This window comes from Amblyomma maculatum, chromosome 4, assembly GCF_055883805.1.
Source record: "Amblyomma maculatum isolate TAMU_Amacu chromosome 4, ASM5588380v1, whole genome shotgun sequence".
NCBI classification, from domain to species: Eukaryota; Metazoa; Arthropoda; class Arachnida; order Ixodida; family Ixodidae; genus Amblyomma; species Amblyomma maculatum.
The window spans coordinates 61660787-61679749 of NC_139347.1; the positions used below are offsets into that span (position 1 = coordinate 61660787).

Below are 18963 nucleotides of genomic sequence, written 5' to 3' on the forward strand. Positions count from 1 at the left end.
TGAAAGGAGAAACCCGAATTCGCAGCGCCTTCCAACACAATAACGTCACGTGATCGCGTGGAGTCCCTTCAACCCACCGACCAACCAGTGTCTGGTCATGCGCCTACCAACAAGAGTCTCACATGGATATTCCTCATTTTCTCCTCTGAAAGCAGGCAAAGCTTATACAGAGAAAATTTCTACTAAACAATGACGGAAAAACTTGCGCACGTAAGGAATCTTCTCAGTTTCTTATGGGCACTAGAATCAGCTGCCTAAAATAAAAAATTAAAGAGCACTGCAGAATCTGCATTGGAGTAATGCGAAACTACGCATGCTGCTGTTGGTTTCTTGGTTGCTTCTAGTTGCTTAATTCACTCCTTGTTTACCCATTTTAGTCTTTGGTACTTTCAAATTGCACGTCAATCCCTCCCTGTGCCCTTTTTAAGCTCTACTTCCGGTTGTGTGACGTCACATCCTTTACGTCACATTAATTCACTTTGTTTACTCATTTTAGTCTTCAGTGCTTTCAAAGTGCGCGCCAATCCCTTCTTATAAACTTTTTCGGCTCTACTTCCGGTTGCGTGAAGTCACATCCTTGACGTCACCCTAATTTACTGCCTTAATTAACTACTTTAGTCTTTGGTACTTTCTCAAATTGTGCGCCTATCCTTTCATGTGCTCTTTTTGGCTCGATTTCAGGTTGCGTGACGTCACAGCCTTGACGTCACCTTAGTTGACTGATTTAATTAACTATTTTAGTATTTGATACATTTAAATGTGGCGCCAAGCCATTAGCTAATGAGACTATTTTTCCTTTACTTTTACATTTTTCGCATTTATTTAATTACCTAACTAACGTATTGGCCTAATTATTTCGGATACAACATTACGTCACCCTCTATCGATTGACACCGCTCATTTACCTCTACCACTTCTGAATTACAACTGCTGCGGACACGATCGATTTTGCATGTTTTGCCTTTAATTGACTTATTGGTCTATTTATTTTTTCGAACACAATATTATGTCACCCTTTATCGATTGACGGCACTCATTAACCTCTACCACTTCTCAATTACTCACAACGGCTGCGGACTCGATTTTCCTGACGCAGTCTGCGGACGCGGCCTGCGGTCACGCTCTGCGGACAGAAATCTGAGCATAGCGAAGTATTGCTTTTGCATTAAACAAACATTTAGGAAGAACCTTAAAGAAGCATGATGCGATAGCCGTTTGTGACCCTGTTGAGTGCGTCCACATTAAGAAATCGACAGAGATGCGCACTTTGCACTACACAACTCGGAGGCACCATCTGTCTTGCCAGCGATGTATCAGGTCTCGGAGTTCCGGTGGCCACCGCATATTGGCACCACGTTTTCTCCTGCACATTCTTGACTCATCCTTGAATGCTTTCTCTCAAACTTGGGTATTGTGACGAAAGCGGTTGAAGCCTCCAGACCAAGCGACATGCCTTCATCGTGCACCTTCACCCTCCGGAAGCACCACCCACCAGCTACCTCTCGACCTCAGCCACCACCTGCCCAGCGCCCCAGACACCCCTGCCTTGCTTCACCCATAAGAAAAGCGGGCATCCGCCACTCTGTTCTGTCTGCCCTCGAGAAGCACCATCCACCCACCTCCTTCCACAAGGCCCACACCCACTAGAAGCCCCAGTAACCTTGGAAGAAGAAAGGGATGGCGAGGTCGAATTCAAGGACTCATGCAGTGGGTATACCATCTGTCCTCGAGAGACACCACCCACTAGCCACAAAGCTAAGAAGCATCCCACCCGCTCGCCGGCACCCTTGACCCACCCTGACGCCCCAAATACCCTCTTTCATGAGTATGAAGTCCCGGTTTAGCGTAAAAACATCAACCTAATCATCGAGAGAAAATCCACCTGTTTTAGCGAAATTGCGCCATCAGATGGCTGATAATACCGTGATTTTAGAGGAGTCCACAGCGCATCCGCCCAGGTTGGCAGGTGGCAAAAAAGAAAGAGGAAAATCCGCTCTTAACATTTAGAGAATATGAAGAAAAGTACGAAAGAGACAAGAAGGAATGGCTTCCGCTTCGGCTGCGGCAGATGGTTGGTTCGAAACCCAACGCCGGCCAAGGATGGATAAAAGCGTCCTCTGGCCCCAGCGCCCGGCTCGCTTGGAAGAAGCTTCGCAATTTCCGCAGTGCCCTTTCGAGAGCAAACCCAGCTTCAAACACTTCAGCCTGAAAAGGTGATTCGAGTTAACGCGTTCACACGGAAGTTCAAATTCGTATACTCTCTAGCCAGCGTGTCTGTACAGAGTAACTGCCACTGCTGTAAGGGATTTTAGAAAGTTCACTCAGAGTATTATTTAATTCCTGGACAAGCACGGAGTGACCTCTGGCTGTCTGGCTTTACGAGAAAAAATATTCAAGAATTACTTTTATTTCACACCGCTATAGTTCGCTCTAACCACCGCAGCATTTCTTTTTTAGTTTATCCTTAGTTCGCGACGAGTAGAGACAGCCATAGAAATTCAACGTGGAACGTTTCTGACTACGGCCAAAACATCTTTTGAAAAAACCACTAGGCCTACGAGGGGAGATCTGCGGATATATTGATTTTCATATTTATTGTTATTTAACTACATAGAAAAAAATGGCGAAATGGCGTTCATAATCAGCTTCCCGTTTCAAATGCGCATTACCAGAATTTCTGAATAAGAAACGTCAAGGACCGACACCCTGTCATTCCATGTATCTTGTCACTGCATGTTTCGCGCTAAGCAGTAAGTTATGAGGATTAGTTGGAGTACAGACTTCACTCCGACCTCTCTTATGCAACAGTGATGAAAAGAAAAAAAAAACATGTTATTTATGTATAAGGATAAAACACACCTTGTATTAGTGGTTGCGGGTCCCTAAGCGGTAAAAGGAAAATGGGGGGAAAATGCCTACAGAATGGCGAGTGGAACTTTTAGACGTGCAGCCTAGTGCTGCTGAAGCAGCTCAGTAAAGAAAGGATAAGCAGGCCCAGTTGCGAAACAGGCATCGAGCACTTTGCAGCATTAGTAAAAAGCAGGGTTAAACCAGCACTTAGTCGAAAATTTCCGCGCAAGCACTGTCAGCGCAAAAATAAAAAAGTAAACATCCATGTTGCGCAAGATAGGCCCCTTATTCAAAGTCGAGCCTCGCTGCCGACCCAAATGCTGGCGAGCTTCATACCCTGCAGAGCCTTGTGGTAGCACACGCATGGCACCGAGTGCACGTGTTTATCTGTGATTAGTAACTTGCAGCTCTGCGCTATCTCGAAAACTGTCTTCAATTTTCTCGATGCGCTGAAGCAAGCTTAACCTCTAATGAATCCGACATAGGCGAAGCCGCCTTCTCAGGACAATCTATAAGCATGAAAATGCATTAGACGTTCAACGACTCACGGCCGTTCTCCTTCAAAATTGTGCATCGGCATTTAAGTCGAATCCATCTTAAAATTTCACCGGCGTCAAGGTGGTTAATATTCAGGAGTGTCACAACTGCTTTACGAGTCACAGTAGGAGGAACGGCCAAATTTTAATGATGATGCCGATCACCTATCAGACCATAGATGGTCTGATAGGTGAAGATAATGAAGATCTTCATTATCAGCCTGACTATACCCACTGCAAGGCGAAGGCCTCTCCCATATTCTTCCAATTAACCCGGTCCTGTGCTAGCTTCCTCCACTTGACCCCTGCGAACTTCTTAACCTCATCCGCCCACCTAACTTTCTGCCGCCCCCTGCTACGCTTTCCTTCCCTTGGAATCCAGTTTGTTACCCTAAGCGACCATCGGTTATCCTCTCTTCGCACTACGTGTCCTGCCCATGTCCATTTCTTCTTCTTAATTTCCGCTAGAATGTCGGTAACTTGAGTTATTTCTCAGACCCACTCTGCACGCTTCCTATCTCTTAATGTTACCCCTACCATTTTTCGTTCCATAGCCCTCTGGGTTGTCCTCAACTTAAGTAGAACCCTCTTGGTTAGCCTCCACGTTTCAGCCCCATAGGTGAGTACAGGTAAGATGCAACTGTTGTATACTTTCGTCTTGAGCGATACCGGTAAGCTGCTAGTCATAATCTGTGAGTGCTTGCCAAATGCGCTCCATCCCAATCTTATTCTTCTTGTTATTTCCTTTTCATGGTCCGGATCTGCGGTTACTACATGTCCTAAGTATACATATTCGCCGACTACTTCCGCCTTACTGCTTCCGAAATCGAATTTTGCGATGCAGCCATCAGTCGCTCGACACCATTGTATTTACCATGAAGCTAATAGCGCTGCTAGCAGAAGGTGCAATACGTTTCAAGTTACACGTAAAGTTTGTAGCGACAAATACAGCCCAGATAAGCTGAAGTGGGAAAACACAGCTGATACCCAACCGCGCCATTAATTATAGCCATGTATTGGTTGTGTCTAATCCAGGATACGGGTCGGAATGTCTTTTAGAGCGATAGAATTACGCAATTCAAAAGTCGAGCACCAGCGGGCTGCGTCCTTTTGACCTTCAGCTCAGCCCCAACGCCAAACCTTCGAGCCAAGCTATAGCAACACATGTGCTGTGTCACAGTGTAGCTTATGTCGAGTATAACTGAGATTTACTAATTTCGCTTCATAATTATGTTCCACTGAAGTTTCTTTTGCGTCCTGGATGCAGTACAACATACCGACAATGATTCTGTGTGTCATTGTCGCTTGGGCCTATATTCTGCTGTCCTCTCTCAGAGTCCTGTAAGTGGACAGTACGTGGTCGTTGCTTACTTTTAATATTTATTTAATTAGTCAGTTGCGATTAAAAATTGAACATATGTTAAACGTCATATATCACTGGATAGCTTCGAGTATAACTGAACTGGTCTAACTGTAGATCTTAATTATCGTTTATTTATTTGTTGTGAATAAAAATTGAACCTAACTGCATCGCCATATATTGTTGGATAGCTTATATCGAGTCCGATTGTACTGCACTATAATTAATAATTACTGTTCATATATTAGGGGGATTAAAAATTGATCTCCATGCTAATTGTTAAGTCAAATATCGTTAAAAAGGTCTCGATGAGTAGAATTTAAAAAAAAAACGCTAAACCACACAAAACTGTGAAAAACCGAGAAATCGGTTCAACCATGATTAAGTTACTGCCAGTTTCTTTTGTCTGCATGTGGTGACGTTTACTTCTCTTTCTTTTTCTTCCGCAGGCTGCGGTAACGGTCAGTACCTGGAGGCCGCGGGCATGGGTGCCCTGGGCTGTGACCGCAGCAGCGCCCTGGCGCGGGCCGCGGCCTCGTGCGGCGGCCACCAGGTGGTGCTGTGCGACGCGCTGGCACTTCCGTTCCGCGACGAGGCGCTGGACGCGGCATTGTCGGTGGCCGTGCTGCACCACCTGGCCTCCACCGAGCGCCGGGTGCATGCCCTGCGCGAGCTGGCCCGCGTGCTGCGCGTCGGCGGCCGAGTGCTCATCACCGTCTGGGCCATGGAGCAGACGCAGAGGAAGGTCAGTGCTCAGCTGAGCACGTCGATTCTCTGCCAGTTGCGACGACCTGCCGCCGATCGGTGACGAATTCGTCTACTTGTCAACACACGTGAGCGGGACAGATATTTCAAAATGCGAAAGATTTCAGGAAAATGTATTCTGGCGAAGTAATGAAAAGCTCACAAGGTATCAGCTGCGAGAAAGAATGTACGCAAATGTGCGGTCTGGGAGTAAAAGGGAAACAAAAAACGCCACGTGCCGTGCGTATATGTGTGTGAGCGAGTTCAGGAGGACGTTGTTGCGCAGGTACCCAGGCTGCGAGTAAAGGCAATAGTACAACTGTAACACAACGTAAGCGTGTTTGTGCAAGTGAATGGGAACGAGCATGTGTCTATGTGTGGAAAATCTTTTTGTGTTTTAATACGTGAAGGAGACGCCTTATTACGTGAGAAATCGTCTGTCTGTGGGCACTCAATCATGCCCATAAAGGTTTAGTCGCAGCATCCGTCGTCTAGCCGCCGAAGTGGCCTGTATTCTTACTGCAGCGTTCGGGGTGGCGTTATACCATACCTACTCGCATGCAGCATGAATTTGCTGTTCAAGGAGTCTAGCTCATAAAATTACACGTCAAATTATTAGCACGCACCACATTATTACGCCCTAAATTAGAATATGCCGCCGCCGTTTGAAACTCACATCAAAAGTACCTTTCTGATGTCACAAACCCCCGCCTTTACGATCAAAAGAGGTGCGGGATCCCCTTTACGGTTACCCGTCGTCCCTCTATGAGGTTTGAGAACACATTTAAAAGTTATGCCGGTCAACCCGTGAAGTACGTGTGTCGGTGTGCGAGTGAGGAATAAGTTCAAAAAAGAAAAGGTCACTTTATTTTACAAACAATTTAATGTATATAAATAGTAGTCCAAATTACACTGCATAATAATAGAGTACAATAAAAAAAAATAAAACGCCACGACAAGATATTGATAGGAAGACGACTAATTAGATGACAATAGAAAAACCCGACAATGAACAAAACGCTGCGATAAAAAGAAGACTATAAAGATAACAAAGTAAGTATTCTTGATATAAAAAGTCAAAAGTCACATAGAAAACACAGCGTAAAATGGTACTAAGTCAGGTAAAGGTTAACAAAAGCGAAAAAAATGTTCGATTGAGCAACAGTCTGTGGCGAAATGGAATTCTCACGGCTTTCTTGCTAGTTGAGGCATCGAAGGCTGGGTTGCTCGGTAGCGGCTTCCGTACAGGTGAGGAGAACGATACGTCGATCGCGGGCCCGATGAAACACAATACGCTTTCCCGGAGCGGCCGCGAGAGTGGCCCGGAAGTCTGAATCTTCCCAGAGCGCACTGGCGCGGGCGTTCTGCGGTCGGTTATTTTATACACTCGGCTTGTGCGCAGCGCCCGCGTCAAGGACAGGCTGTCGCTGCCCCTGCCGACGTGTTGAATCCTGCTTTGAGGAGCGGCGCAAAGTCCCGTGAGTTTCACTCTATATCTGAGGCAGAAGCTCCCCCAACTTCCGCTGTCTAATATGTAAGGCAGCTTGTGACATATTGAAACTATCCAAAATCGCGCAGTAAGATATGTCTATTCAGATTTTTCATCGTACACTAGTGTAACCGAATGAAAGAATCGTGCCAGCTTACCGCTACTTATTCACCGCCGAAATTTAGCCAGATAAGCCATTTTTCATGGATACTACTATTCACTTCAGGCCTCTACATCAATAAACACTCCCCATTTTCAGTTCGTCACAGAAACAGTCAACAGGTGTCATACCCTTGCTCAAAAACCGAAGCGTCTGCGCAGTCTTTCTTCGTACAAATAGCAAAGGATTGAAACGGCCTTCCCAATCTCGCTGTAATCATTGAAGATTTGAATAAATTCAAAGACACGCTGAAATGTATTTACATGCCTTAGCTTCCGTTATCTACTTTGTATTGAACTTTGTTTTAGTTTCCAATTGTTTACTTGTTTTCCAATGCGTGACAAGATTATCATCCACTGCTCGTAGCCTGCTTAGGCAATATGCACACTATAGACCACGTTTTGTTGTTGATTTAGTTGTGAATGCCCACCCCTCATGTAATGCCCCTTCGGGGGTCTTTGAGGTTACAAAAATAAATAAAATAAATAAATAAATATCTCGTGACAGGGGCTCGAACCGGTACCCCCAAATGTATGCCTTCAAAGAGAGGTTTAGGCGACCATGACTCCCAGACACCACGTGGAGCATGGCAGTCTACATCCAATATGCAAACACACACACGCACTCTCACATGCACACACACGCGCGCGCGCACCTAATACTTTTACCAAATTTTCTCCTGCAGGGTTGTCTTATGTTTCCTATTTTTGTGATGATATTTGCAAAAAACAAGATAGACAGCTGTTCTCACCAGTCGTTTTGTCCCCCATTATTGAACTGTCACTATTCACACTGTGGCTTTCTTGTTTTCTTTTGTTTTGTTTGACGGCGTTTTGTTCAGGATTTACGTTTTGGCGTAGTCAGGCTGGCCTGTGATGTGACCATTTTCATTCCTTATCCCACTTATCACATGCCCTTCCGGGCCCTCGGGATACCGAAAAATAAATAGCAGTACCTGCTCTCAATGGTTATCTCATATCAGAATGGGCTCCGCTCTGGTCCGCGCCGATTTTAAAAGTAACAGCGAGCATTCGAGGTAGGGCGCCTTTAATGCCATGTACAATCTCGAATGCAATATAAACTACTGTACGTGACTATTCTTTCCAGGGAACACCTGTCGCCTCTTGCGCGACATACAAAATGAAAAGGGGCACACCGGCTGACTTTAAACATTATAAATAATCACGGCAATCATTTTTAATCATTACCTTAGTGACAATGCGCACGGACATCCAAGTGTTGCTCAGTATTGCAACTTACAACGTTTGCATTGTAAATCAGTACAGTATAACGCGTCAGTTTTTACACAGGGTACAAAGTATCCGATGTCTGCAGGTCTTTGTGTAGCCCTAATTACTGGACATCTAGCCTCATGCGATATAATGTGGCATGATGTTTGCAATTACACATCTGTGAAATTGTTCGCGCGCGGAGCAGAACATCGGCAGTGATTTCCCTACACACCTTCATATTCTCTGAATACACCCCTTTAATTTATATTTTTTCGACAGTTAAGGCCACCAAAAATGAATACTGATTCTATCCTACTCCTCAACCTCTCCTCCCTACGTCCAACCCTAAGTTCTGTTAGTGCTCGGCCATGTCAGCTGCCAGCTACCGCCTCCCACGCAATGAAAGCATATTAATTACGCCTTAATACGTCCCCCTTTGGGGTGGGGGGAGGCGTGAGCCCAGGGTGGCCCACCTTGACCTATGGTGGCCGTCATCTTGGGTGGCATCACGTAACATAGGGTGGCCGCAAAGAGTTACACCTTCTGCGAACGACAGTATGAGCCATTAAAGGTTTTCGCCTTAACAAGCTAAACAACAGCTTTTTTTTACGTCAGATATCGTCGAGCACACTGGCAGATCTTGGGCATCACTTCTGTTCAGGTCAGTGTCATGAATTCAGCAAAAAAACAACCAAAAGCAACTTTAAATGTTATTTCATCCTTTTCTATAAAACTATGTGCGAAGCAGGCCACCATTCGTTTTCTTTTTCTCCATCGTTATTTCCTTCTCTACCTGCATTCGAATTGTAGGAGGTCCCCCTTCGACAGAGGCAGACATAGGCACTGCTAGCAAAGAATTAAGTATTTTAACATTTAGTGAAGGCCAACCATGCAAACTACTCACTGTTACTGTGTTAAGCGCAACTGCTATTCCGCGCACTTGTATGCGAGACCCCTTTACTTTGTCAAACCTAATGAGTCCGGATACTTTCCTTGCATCCATAAGCCTTAGGGATGTTCTTGTGGTTCGCTCAGAAGTCCTGACTTTCGGGAACATTTTAGTTCCTCTCCCTTTCACCATATTTGGGACAGTGGCGATGGATCAGCAGTCAGACACACCAAGTCAGAAGCAAACCGATCGGGTTGTGCCCCTTTGTTAAATACTTCAATTCACTTGTATTAAAAAAGGAAAAAAAAAATACTGGTAGTTAAAGCAACGCAGGAACACAGAAGTGCATATCCTAACTAGAAGAAAAAGACCTCAGAGTTTACCTGATAATTTGTGATCGATTTCTTTTTGAAAATTGCCGTTTCCACGCCTCACAGAGACAACGGCGCCAGTCCTCGCGCGAATTCTGCCCTGACCGTCGTAAGACATGCGTGACGTCACTGCGAAGGAGCTGTCATTGGCTCCCTAAATACCGTTACAGAAAAGACGAGACGCACGATGGGCAGGCGACGGTGGCGCGTCTAGCTTTCTTTCCTCTCACTCCTGTACTGTCAAGCTTACGTGTGTAAACCCAGGGCGGGAGAGCAAGCGGCAAAAGAAAAAAAAGTAAGCGCGAAACGGTGCCCTTATTGGCTTGGTTGAGCATTCGTGGGCCTAGTGCGATATCGGTCTGTTCTCTTTATATATTTTTTTTTTCTCGCGCTCGATCCGGGGTATGAGTTTAGAGGCAAAACGTGGAAGCTGTTGTTGCTTCACATATCTGGTGCTACGTATGCTAGATCAAAATATTTTGCGGGGCATGATTAGCAGTTTTATATATCTCGAAGTACCACCATCTTTCCTTACCTCAGGTACTCTTTTAGTGTTGTTTTAACTGGTAAGTGCGTCCACTTCTCTAATGACTATGTCGTCTTTTCACGTGCAGTTCGAGTCTCAAGATGTGCTGGTTCCCTATCGGCAGCCGACGAAGAGCAGCAGTGAAGGTAAACGGCCCTCTCCGTAATCTGGCTTGAAGATCCCTCGTACACACCCTTTTTTTTCCTGTTATTTTTTTGTTTTGTTTTTTAGCGGCTGATATTTTCCTCGGTATGTTAAATCGCGCCTGCTTGGCGCCGTCCCGAGCCATACAGACAAATGAATTTTACACATATCTTTTTGGAATAAACTATGACGACTAGATTTTTCTCTAGTGTCGAACCTAGTGCGATTCTCAAAAACCTGGCATCGAACGCTTTGTTACTTAAATGTGCTAGTTTGAAAAGTATTTGATCGTCGACATCAATCTTTCATCGTCAGAACATTTTTGTATATTTATTTGTAAATAACGGTGTAAATGTCGGTTTCCATTGAACTGCGTTAGGATTTGCCATGCAACATCACGAACTTCAACCGCTTTGGTGCCTTTTTCTTGCCAGGGATGAATCATTCTACTAGAAGTTTGGAATAAACGTGGAAAAAGTAGCCAAGGCAAATTCAAGGTCACAGCCTTCTGGCCCAGGTTGTCTACCAGCATGCATATTTGCGAAGCGCCGCATCATACTTCTAGGATCAGTCTGCTTAGCATAACTCGAGTACTTAATAGTTGCCGGGATTTCCGCATTTGAAGCGCTGGCCGAAAGCAGTACATGAAATGAGTTCAGCAATAAAAATTCGTCCTAACAATGTAAAATTCTGTCGGCTAGTCTAACTGCGTCAAAGGCAGACTTACAAGACTGGCGTAGCATCAACGAACAGCTAGTAGCATGTTTTACGGGCTAATGTGTCAGCAACGCTTTTTACTAGGGCCGTAGGCGAAGACGTATGCAGTTACAGTAGAGTTCTATGATCCCTCGATTAAAGTCTGTCTAGATTAAGACAGCTCAAGGAAAATAATTATTTTTCCTCCCGGCTCCTCCTCGCTTGTTGTGCTTGTTCGCGTGCCCGGTCATCGTACATTGCGACCTCAGGTGTAAACTAATGACTCGAATGGGGTTGGCCGTTGGTCTATTCTGAACCTTCGGTTTCTTCGCGCAGACCGCGGCTCGTCGGTGGAGCGCGAGATGACCAGCACGACGACGAGCGAGGACGACCTGCTGGTGTACCAGTCGTACAACCCGCCGGCCTCGGACAGCGACTCGGCTGCACCGGCGCGTTCATCACGGCGCCGCCGCGGCAGCGTCGATGGCTCGGACCTGTCCAGTCCTGGCGAGACGTGCTACAGTTTCATGAGGCGCGCGCTGCGCAAGCTCTCTTCCACCACCGCCAACCACCGGTCCAGGCCGTACTTCTACAGCAGCTGTCGCGGAGGCTGGTTCTCGGAGAGCAACACCGTCGCCTCCGTCGACAGCAAGGCGACCTCCCCTCAGGTACTATGCACCACTGCCTCCTTAAAGCAAAAGTTGCATGCGATGTGACGTTCGGAAACAACACCACTAATCAGCTTCTCCTCGGCAAAGATGTTGCCAAGTGGGGAAATGCTATATAATGGTCATCTGGGGTGAGGACTTGGCGCTATTGAGAATTTGTTCACGTGATTCAAGCAATACAAAGAAAGTGTGAAAGGCTGTCGCTATCGTTTTCCTTTCCTCGCATCGGGGAAGAGCTAAATATCGGGACAAAAAGGAGGGGAGGGAAGTAGAGGAGGACAACATTTATCGCAGCAGTTGAAGAGGACGAAGCCGTTAGTCGGGATCCCGTTGGCTGCCATGGTCGTCCTGTTTCGACCTTATTTTAGTTTCAAATGCGGCGCCATGCTCGCTCACGTTTTATCTAACAATGTTTCTGAGAACTTTCTGGTTTGCAAGGAATGCAGCGCACGCACCGGAGCTAAAAACACGTCACCTAACGTTTTCAGCTTGCGAGAAGCTCTAAACGTGGCTATACGTTATGCGATTATTGTGAGCCGTAAATGTGAATACTCGTTATGACAAAATGGAAAGCGTATAAAAACACATTACGCAGGCGAACGCACCTAGGTATTCAACTGCGCCAAAAGTGTATGATTATTCACGATAGATAACAGCATGGTGGACAATACAGGCTTGAAAGAAAGACAGGACGAGTGCTTCATGTTTGTTTTGCCCGTTGCTTTATTGCTCACAATGAGTCTGCACCAATATGCCAGTTTTTTTTTCCGCTTTATCATGGCTAGATGAATGGTAAGGACAGCGGACGCCAACGCCCATCGGCGGGGAGGAGGGTGATAACGTTGATGAGGAGATTTTAGGGCTGCGGGGAAGGTGAAGATGCGTTCTGCATTTGCATCTGCCCCTGTCTAATTTGAAGCACTGAAGTTAAATAAAGAGCGATTAGAACAGTTAGGAGCCGCTGAAATTTAAGACATATATGTCTCCTTGTCTCAGAGGCCTCTGTGATACATTCATCGTGTCCTTTCTTCTTTTTTTTTAACTAACCCATAACCAATACGCATTTTTGCAGGCGGCGGATAAAGAGCCTCAGCTGGAGGCCAATGCGAACGCTGCAGATGAACCTGATGAGGAAGAGGATGACGGACTCATCGAGCTGCGACATCTGGATGCGGAGCTGCCCGTTGAGGAGACCGTCAGGAGCAGACCGCCTTCGAGCCTCGAGGGTGGCGAGAGGTTCGTTCGAGGCCACGGAAAGTCGCGCTCGCTGGGCGACGTGCTCAGCATAATTCCCGCCATGCTCCGTGCACGGAGGAGGAAGGAAGGCTCGCACGAGTTCCAGAAACGGATATCGACTGCGAGCGACCCACGAGAGTACCTGAAGAGGATAGTCGAGGAGAGGAACGGCATCGTGCGATCCAAGTCGACGGCATCTTGCTGCGCCAGGTTCGAGCATCTGCGCGAAGACTACCAGCTGCCTCCGATGGTTGAGAGCCAGGAGTCTCCCGAGGAGCCGGAGGCCATCGAGGGCCAGGGCAGCGAGGACAAGTCGGGAAGCCGTGCCGTTGACGACGACGTCACTACGGCCACCACAAAAGTGTCTAACCAGCTGACGACGTCCGACATCGCAAATGGAAACAGCATCCTAAGCGAGGAGCAGCTGTCTACCATCGTCAAGGAGCAGCTCGGGTACCTTCAGTCGCCTCCGACGGGATTTTACGGCTGTCGCACCAAAACCTGGTTCAACTCGTTTAACAACAACGCCAACCTTGAAAAGTGCCTCATTAGTGCCACGTCGACGGCGGCTGTCCATGACTACATCTCGGCCAAAGTGAGCAGGGCTGGAGCGACGCAGCTGGCACGTAAGCGCATGCGCCTATACGGACAGAGATTTCAAGAGAAGTCCCTGTTGAGGAACTTTTACAACCAGTGTTCGCTGGGAGAAGTGGAAGAAAAGCGATCCAAAGTCGGTGGCGTGAAACAAGACGTGCCCATGTCTACTTACTACTCCATGCCGGACTTGCACACCCTTTCCGAAGAGTCAACCCAGCTGCCGAAACCGTCGGCAGAGAAAGTAAAGGTTCCTCTCGTCGAGATGACCAGGCAACAATGCTCAAAGGATTCTTTTGACTCAGACATTTTCGTCGAGGACGAAGAGGCCTGCCGAGTGCTCCAGAACAGACGCCGAGTTGTGAAGCGAAGCATGAGTGTCGGTACAAACAATGGCACTGAACCGAGGAAGCAGCACCGTCGCTTTTCAGCTTCTTCGGCGTCAGCTTCAATGTGTGCTTCTCCTACTACGCCCAGAAGTCGAAATGTATCCGAAGACTCAGAAGAATCGGTCGTTTCCGTAAGGTCGCGGAAATGCAGCAGCCTGCAGAGCGATACCAGCGTGGACAGCGAGGAGTCCATTGTGTCCGTTATACAGCGGAGTAGCAGTGAGATCGAAGCGATCATGCAGCGCAGGGAACTTCAGAGGGCTACTTCAAACAGTCTCAGGGCGTCACCGCTGAGCATAACTCCAGGAGCGCAGGAGGCATCGTCACCTGAGTTTTCGCCGACGTTCAAATCGGCGCCCAAAAACTCGCCGCCTCTATTAGGGTCATTCCCTCGGCAGTATCTCGAGAAGTTCTCCGACTGTGAGGCCGTGGTGATTCGAGACGTGATAGGTGCCATTGTGTCCTTCACTCAGTGCACGGACACCATATACGTCCAACAATGGGAGAACCTGGAGGATTCACCTCAGCAGCCAGAAGATAAAGATCCCATAGGGGAAACTACCAGTGGTGACAATGACAGCGACTCAGGGGACACCGAATCGTATATGTCCAATCCCGACTGCACAGCCGCTGGTGGTGACGCCAGCTGCTGTGAGGACGATATTCCTCAAATTGAGTTTGATGTCGCCGATATGGATGATCCGTACTACACCGCTCTCGACACTGTGCAAGAGGATGACAGCCTCGCAACAACCAGCGAGTCACAGCGAACTCAGACGTTCGTCACGTGTCCCAGCACTGATGACCCTAGTTCTCCCAGGTGCATGGAAGGTGGGACATCAAGCTCGGAGGGGACTCTTGAGCCGGAAACCGAAGTTCCCTCTTCGGAGAACGAACCAGAGGGTCTTACCGTCAGTTATGAACAGAATGTAGCAGGTTGTCTGTCACCCGATTTCTGGACTGAAAGTACAAGTGGCCAATCACCGACTTTGTCTAATATTAGTCCAATCGACGACAAACACGACCTGGACGCAAACTTCATTAAGCCAAATTGCAATATAGAAAGCGAACATGGCCTTATTTCATTTGTCTCTCCATCAGAAGAGAGTCCACCGTTTGACACAAATGCTCCAGAAGATATAGTCTACAAGAAGAACACAGAGGTGCAGGCAGAGGAGAAGGACGTTGATTGTAGCGAGACGGCTATCAAGCTAACTGTTGTTAAGAAGATGTCACCATATACGAGCGACAGTTACGAAGGCTTGCGCCACATGAGAAGTGGTGAAAAATACTGGGAGCACTTTCTTCCCTCGGTACTTTCGATGGACACAGAGAACGCTCCGGTAATAAACGACGTCAAAATAACTCAACAGTGTCTAACTTCTGAGGTAAGCTCAGATGACAGTATTAACCTGACTGCAGCTGTGTGCAAACCGACAACTCAGGACAGCTCTCCGGATGACTCTTTAGAAAGCATTGAAGAATGCAGTGAAGAAGAAATGCCCGTTGAAAACGAGAACGCTGATGACCCGGAAAAAGAACCGGAAGCTTTGGTAACTGCGCATCCTCAAACCGGGGAAATAGATCACGAAGCGGATCACGTTCAATCCGAAATCACAGTCTGTGAGGAAAACAAAGACGACTGTGGTGCTACTGGTCCAGAACTAAGTGACAAGACTGAGGACATGGAAGACGATGGAGACTCAAGTGACTGTCCACCTCCAGCGTTCAACTTCATTGTAGAAGACTACAGTGAAGAGAGCGATTCTTGCAATGAACAGGCTGTGGAAGAAGACACGGTCCCAACGTATGACTCACTAACGGTTGAGAGGTTAGTGAACAGTACCTCAAACGGCTCTAGCTCGACAGCGAGTTTTCAAACAGTGCTCCAGTGTCCGAGCCCGACAACCATCCCAGTTGAAGAGGATGACATCGAGAAAGGTCTTGGACCCGTCGAAGAAAGCAAGGTTTCGAAAATGACCTCTAACAGCAAGAGGCCCGATGAGCTTTCGGAAGAGATGAGAGGTGGACTGAGTAGGAAAGAGTCCGGCTCATTGTCCTCATCTCAGGAGTCCCTGCAGGACACCGACGGCGGCGGAAGTTCACTGATGCTGCACAGGTATTATCATGTGTTTCGCGAGGGAGAACTCGACAGCTTAATTGACAAATACGTCGAGAACCTTCACATCATTTCTTCATACTATGATCGTGCCAGTTGGTGTGTGATCGCCGAGAAAGTGCAGGTGTGGACCATATGAAGCCTGAGTGACCGTGTGCATTACGTTTTTGGCCACGAGTACTGTATCCAGAACGGGAGTCGTGGGGCACTACTGGACGTGCTGTTTTCAACACTATGCTGTTTATCACCTCAGTGACTACTGTTACCTCACTTCTTGCTGAATATATCTGTTAAAATGATTCAAGTTTTCGTGGGAAAAGGAGGGGGGAGGGAAATCTGACATGACATGAACACAGAGTTGTCAGCGTACCAAATATTTACACACGCCGAGTTGAATTTCGCTTGTATTCTAAAAAACGTAGGCGTGTAATTCACTCTCTCCCTAAGGCAACCTAAGGTGCTTAACGTTTTTCGAAAACCAGATGTCTGGCAGAAAAATTTCTGCCAGCTACAGCCCAACCATCTAAGATTTAACTCGAGCATGCCTTTAAGATCAACATAACCAGTGATCAACTTCATTCGTAACTCTTTCGAGTGAGCTAGTAACAAGTTCAGTCATGTGCATAAACTATAGACTGAAAGATGAGGTGATCAATTCAACTTAGCAGAATTTTTTAAATCCCTATGGTATACACATCGGTTCCATCTGTGCAGGCGATTTTGCAGCGAAGCGGTCAAAACGTACGAGACAGAGGTCAATAATTAGTTGGTTATATTATAAAATTAACTAATATTCTTCTTTTTCTAATTTTATCTTTTGATGGCAACCTGAAGGCCGTCCACATGGAAGACGAACCTAATTTATAAACTTTATTTATTTGAAATGCGGTTAGAAATACCCGACCAAAAGTGCGCATTTCAAAGCTCGTTCAATTCGTATTCCCGCGTTGCAAATTTATAAAATAGCGGCAATAGCAATTTTTGCGCAAAAAAAATGAAATCTTTGTATATTTTGATGTAGAAACAGCGCAAATTGGTCTGCAATAGCACCCGCACTGACACCATTTGATATGTGTGCAACGCAGAAAAGCCAACAGAATGAACTTTCAACTGCGCATTTTTAACCTCAAGAACCTGGGCTCACCTTTGAATTTGACAGCCCCCAAGTTCAAAATATCTTCTTGTCCCTAAATATCAAATATTAATAATTTATTGTTAATTAGTCTTGCAGTTATTGAACTCTATCCATAGCAATCTTCTGCCAATGATAACCTTCCCTGCCCCCACCTTTCCTTTCATAATAAAGTTGTACTTGATTTGACTTCGCAATTACATAAATACAACCTCGCGTTAACATCTACCTGCACAGACTGCACCAGAGTATATATTGCGGTTTTTAAATAAATATATGTTAACTCTTAAAAAAGAGATCACTTGTTACATATTCCTGATTAAATGTCACACACCTTATGAAACATTTTGAGTGAAAATAAGATGCTTGCCACAATGATTGTCGAAAAGAATTCCACAACTTTTAAATTTGAATTGAATTTGCATTGTATTGCATTCGTTACAAATCCCCTATCGATATCAGCGGAGACATACATGTATTTTCAAGCAAAATATATCACACCTTCTTTTTGACATTCTCTTATAAAGTTAGGGCATAGAAAAGTAAATATGTACCATGTCCTCAGTGAGCTTTCATCTCCTTGAGTGACTACAACGAATTTTTTATGTCCACAATATGGTGACGAAACTTCAACCATGTAAATAAGATGTAAATAAAACGTTTGCTCATTCATCATGTGCACAGCTGCGCAACTACATCTGTCTCTCACTGAACTGAAAGGCTGGAAGTATTTTTATAAAACTTTTTCTTCTTTTCTTAGGCACTATACCAGGAGTTGAAGTCAGAGGTGGCGGCGTTAGGAGGTCAAAGATCCTTTGCGAGGTACGCTGACTTATCCCATGAAGGCAGGCGTGTAGGTAGTAAATTTTATCTTTATACACTATTCTGCAGTCTAGTGAAGAAAATGTGTTAACTTCACATTAACTTAAGATCCACTTCCTTGAGTACCGTTTCATAAGTGCAAATTCGACAGCAGAAATATATTTGAGCAACATTTGAGCATTAATTGCTTTACCTTCAATGGCCGTTTTCCAGCCCCTTTGCTGATCTTCCTTCGCTTCCACCCACTTTGGTACTAGAGTCCTAAGATACCATGTCGTATGAAAGAACACCCGACCTATATATAAATCGCCGTTTTCTAAGCCGTATGCCGTATTATGTGACCTATTGGGCAGCGTGTCCTGGCTGTTGCATCTCAATGTCACTCTCCCATCTCAAAGACGAAGTCCGAGTTGGCAGCGCTTGCCAATTCGGCCATGTCATATGGTTTCATGGGACCAGTCAGTGCACGGCCATGTCGCCTGTCAACTGCTGCCAGCCAAAGCCATGACCGGGATTTTTCGTTCACAACGCTGACGCCGGATTTTCTGGAGAACGGGACATTTAACGCTATCATGCAGAGGGAAGTAAACTTATCCCCCACAAATTAGACGAAATGTGACGCGGACGAATTAAACAGGCCGGGAACAAGGTCTCAATTACTCCTTTTTTTTTTTTTCTCCTCAGCGCCTGGCTCTGCCCAGCCGGCGCCAGTGTGTGTTCTGAGGTGGTGCAGCACTGAAGGACTCTACATCCCCCCCCCCCCTCTTTAAGAAAGAAAGGAGAAGAATGGCGATCAACAGCTCGGTCAACAGCTCGGTAACCAGCGAAGGAAACATGTTTGTTCTCTCGTGAGCATGTACCATTATAAACCAAGGAATAACAGCAACATGAATTTTGACGACACGGACCAATACAATCAAAAAACTTAGCCATGACATTCCTGGGAAGCAGGTCGAAAGGGACACGCATGATATAGGCGGGTTTCACTCGGTCCTAACGATGATAT

General features: G+C 46.2%; 1 protein-coding gene across 1 annotated transcript in view; it reads left to right on the plus strand.

Annotated features, from left to right (window-relative positions):
- fid (class I SAM-dependent methyltransferase fire dancer) overlaps positions 1-17816 on the plus strand; it is a 45937-nt gene extending 28121 nt beyond the window's left edge. The window contains exons 2-5 of the mRNA XM_084601695.1: positions 5196-5491; positions 10246-10303; positions 11334-11665; positions 12738-17816. Coding sequence (XP_084457821.1) covers positions 5196-5491; positions 10246-10303; positions 11334-11665; positions 12738-16142 — 4091 coding nt within the window. The 3' untranslated portion in view covers positions 16143-17816. The remainder of the gene's footprint in view (positions 1-5195; positions 5492-10245; positions 10304-11333; positions 11666-12737) is intronic.
- Positions 17817-18963: the final 1147 nt, after the last annotated feature.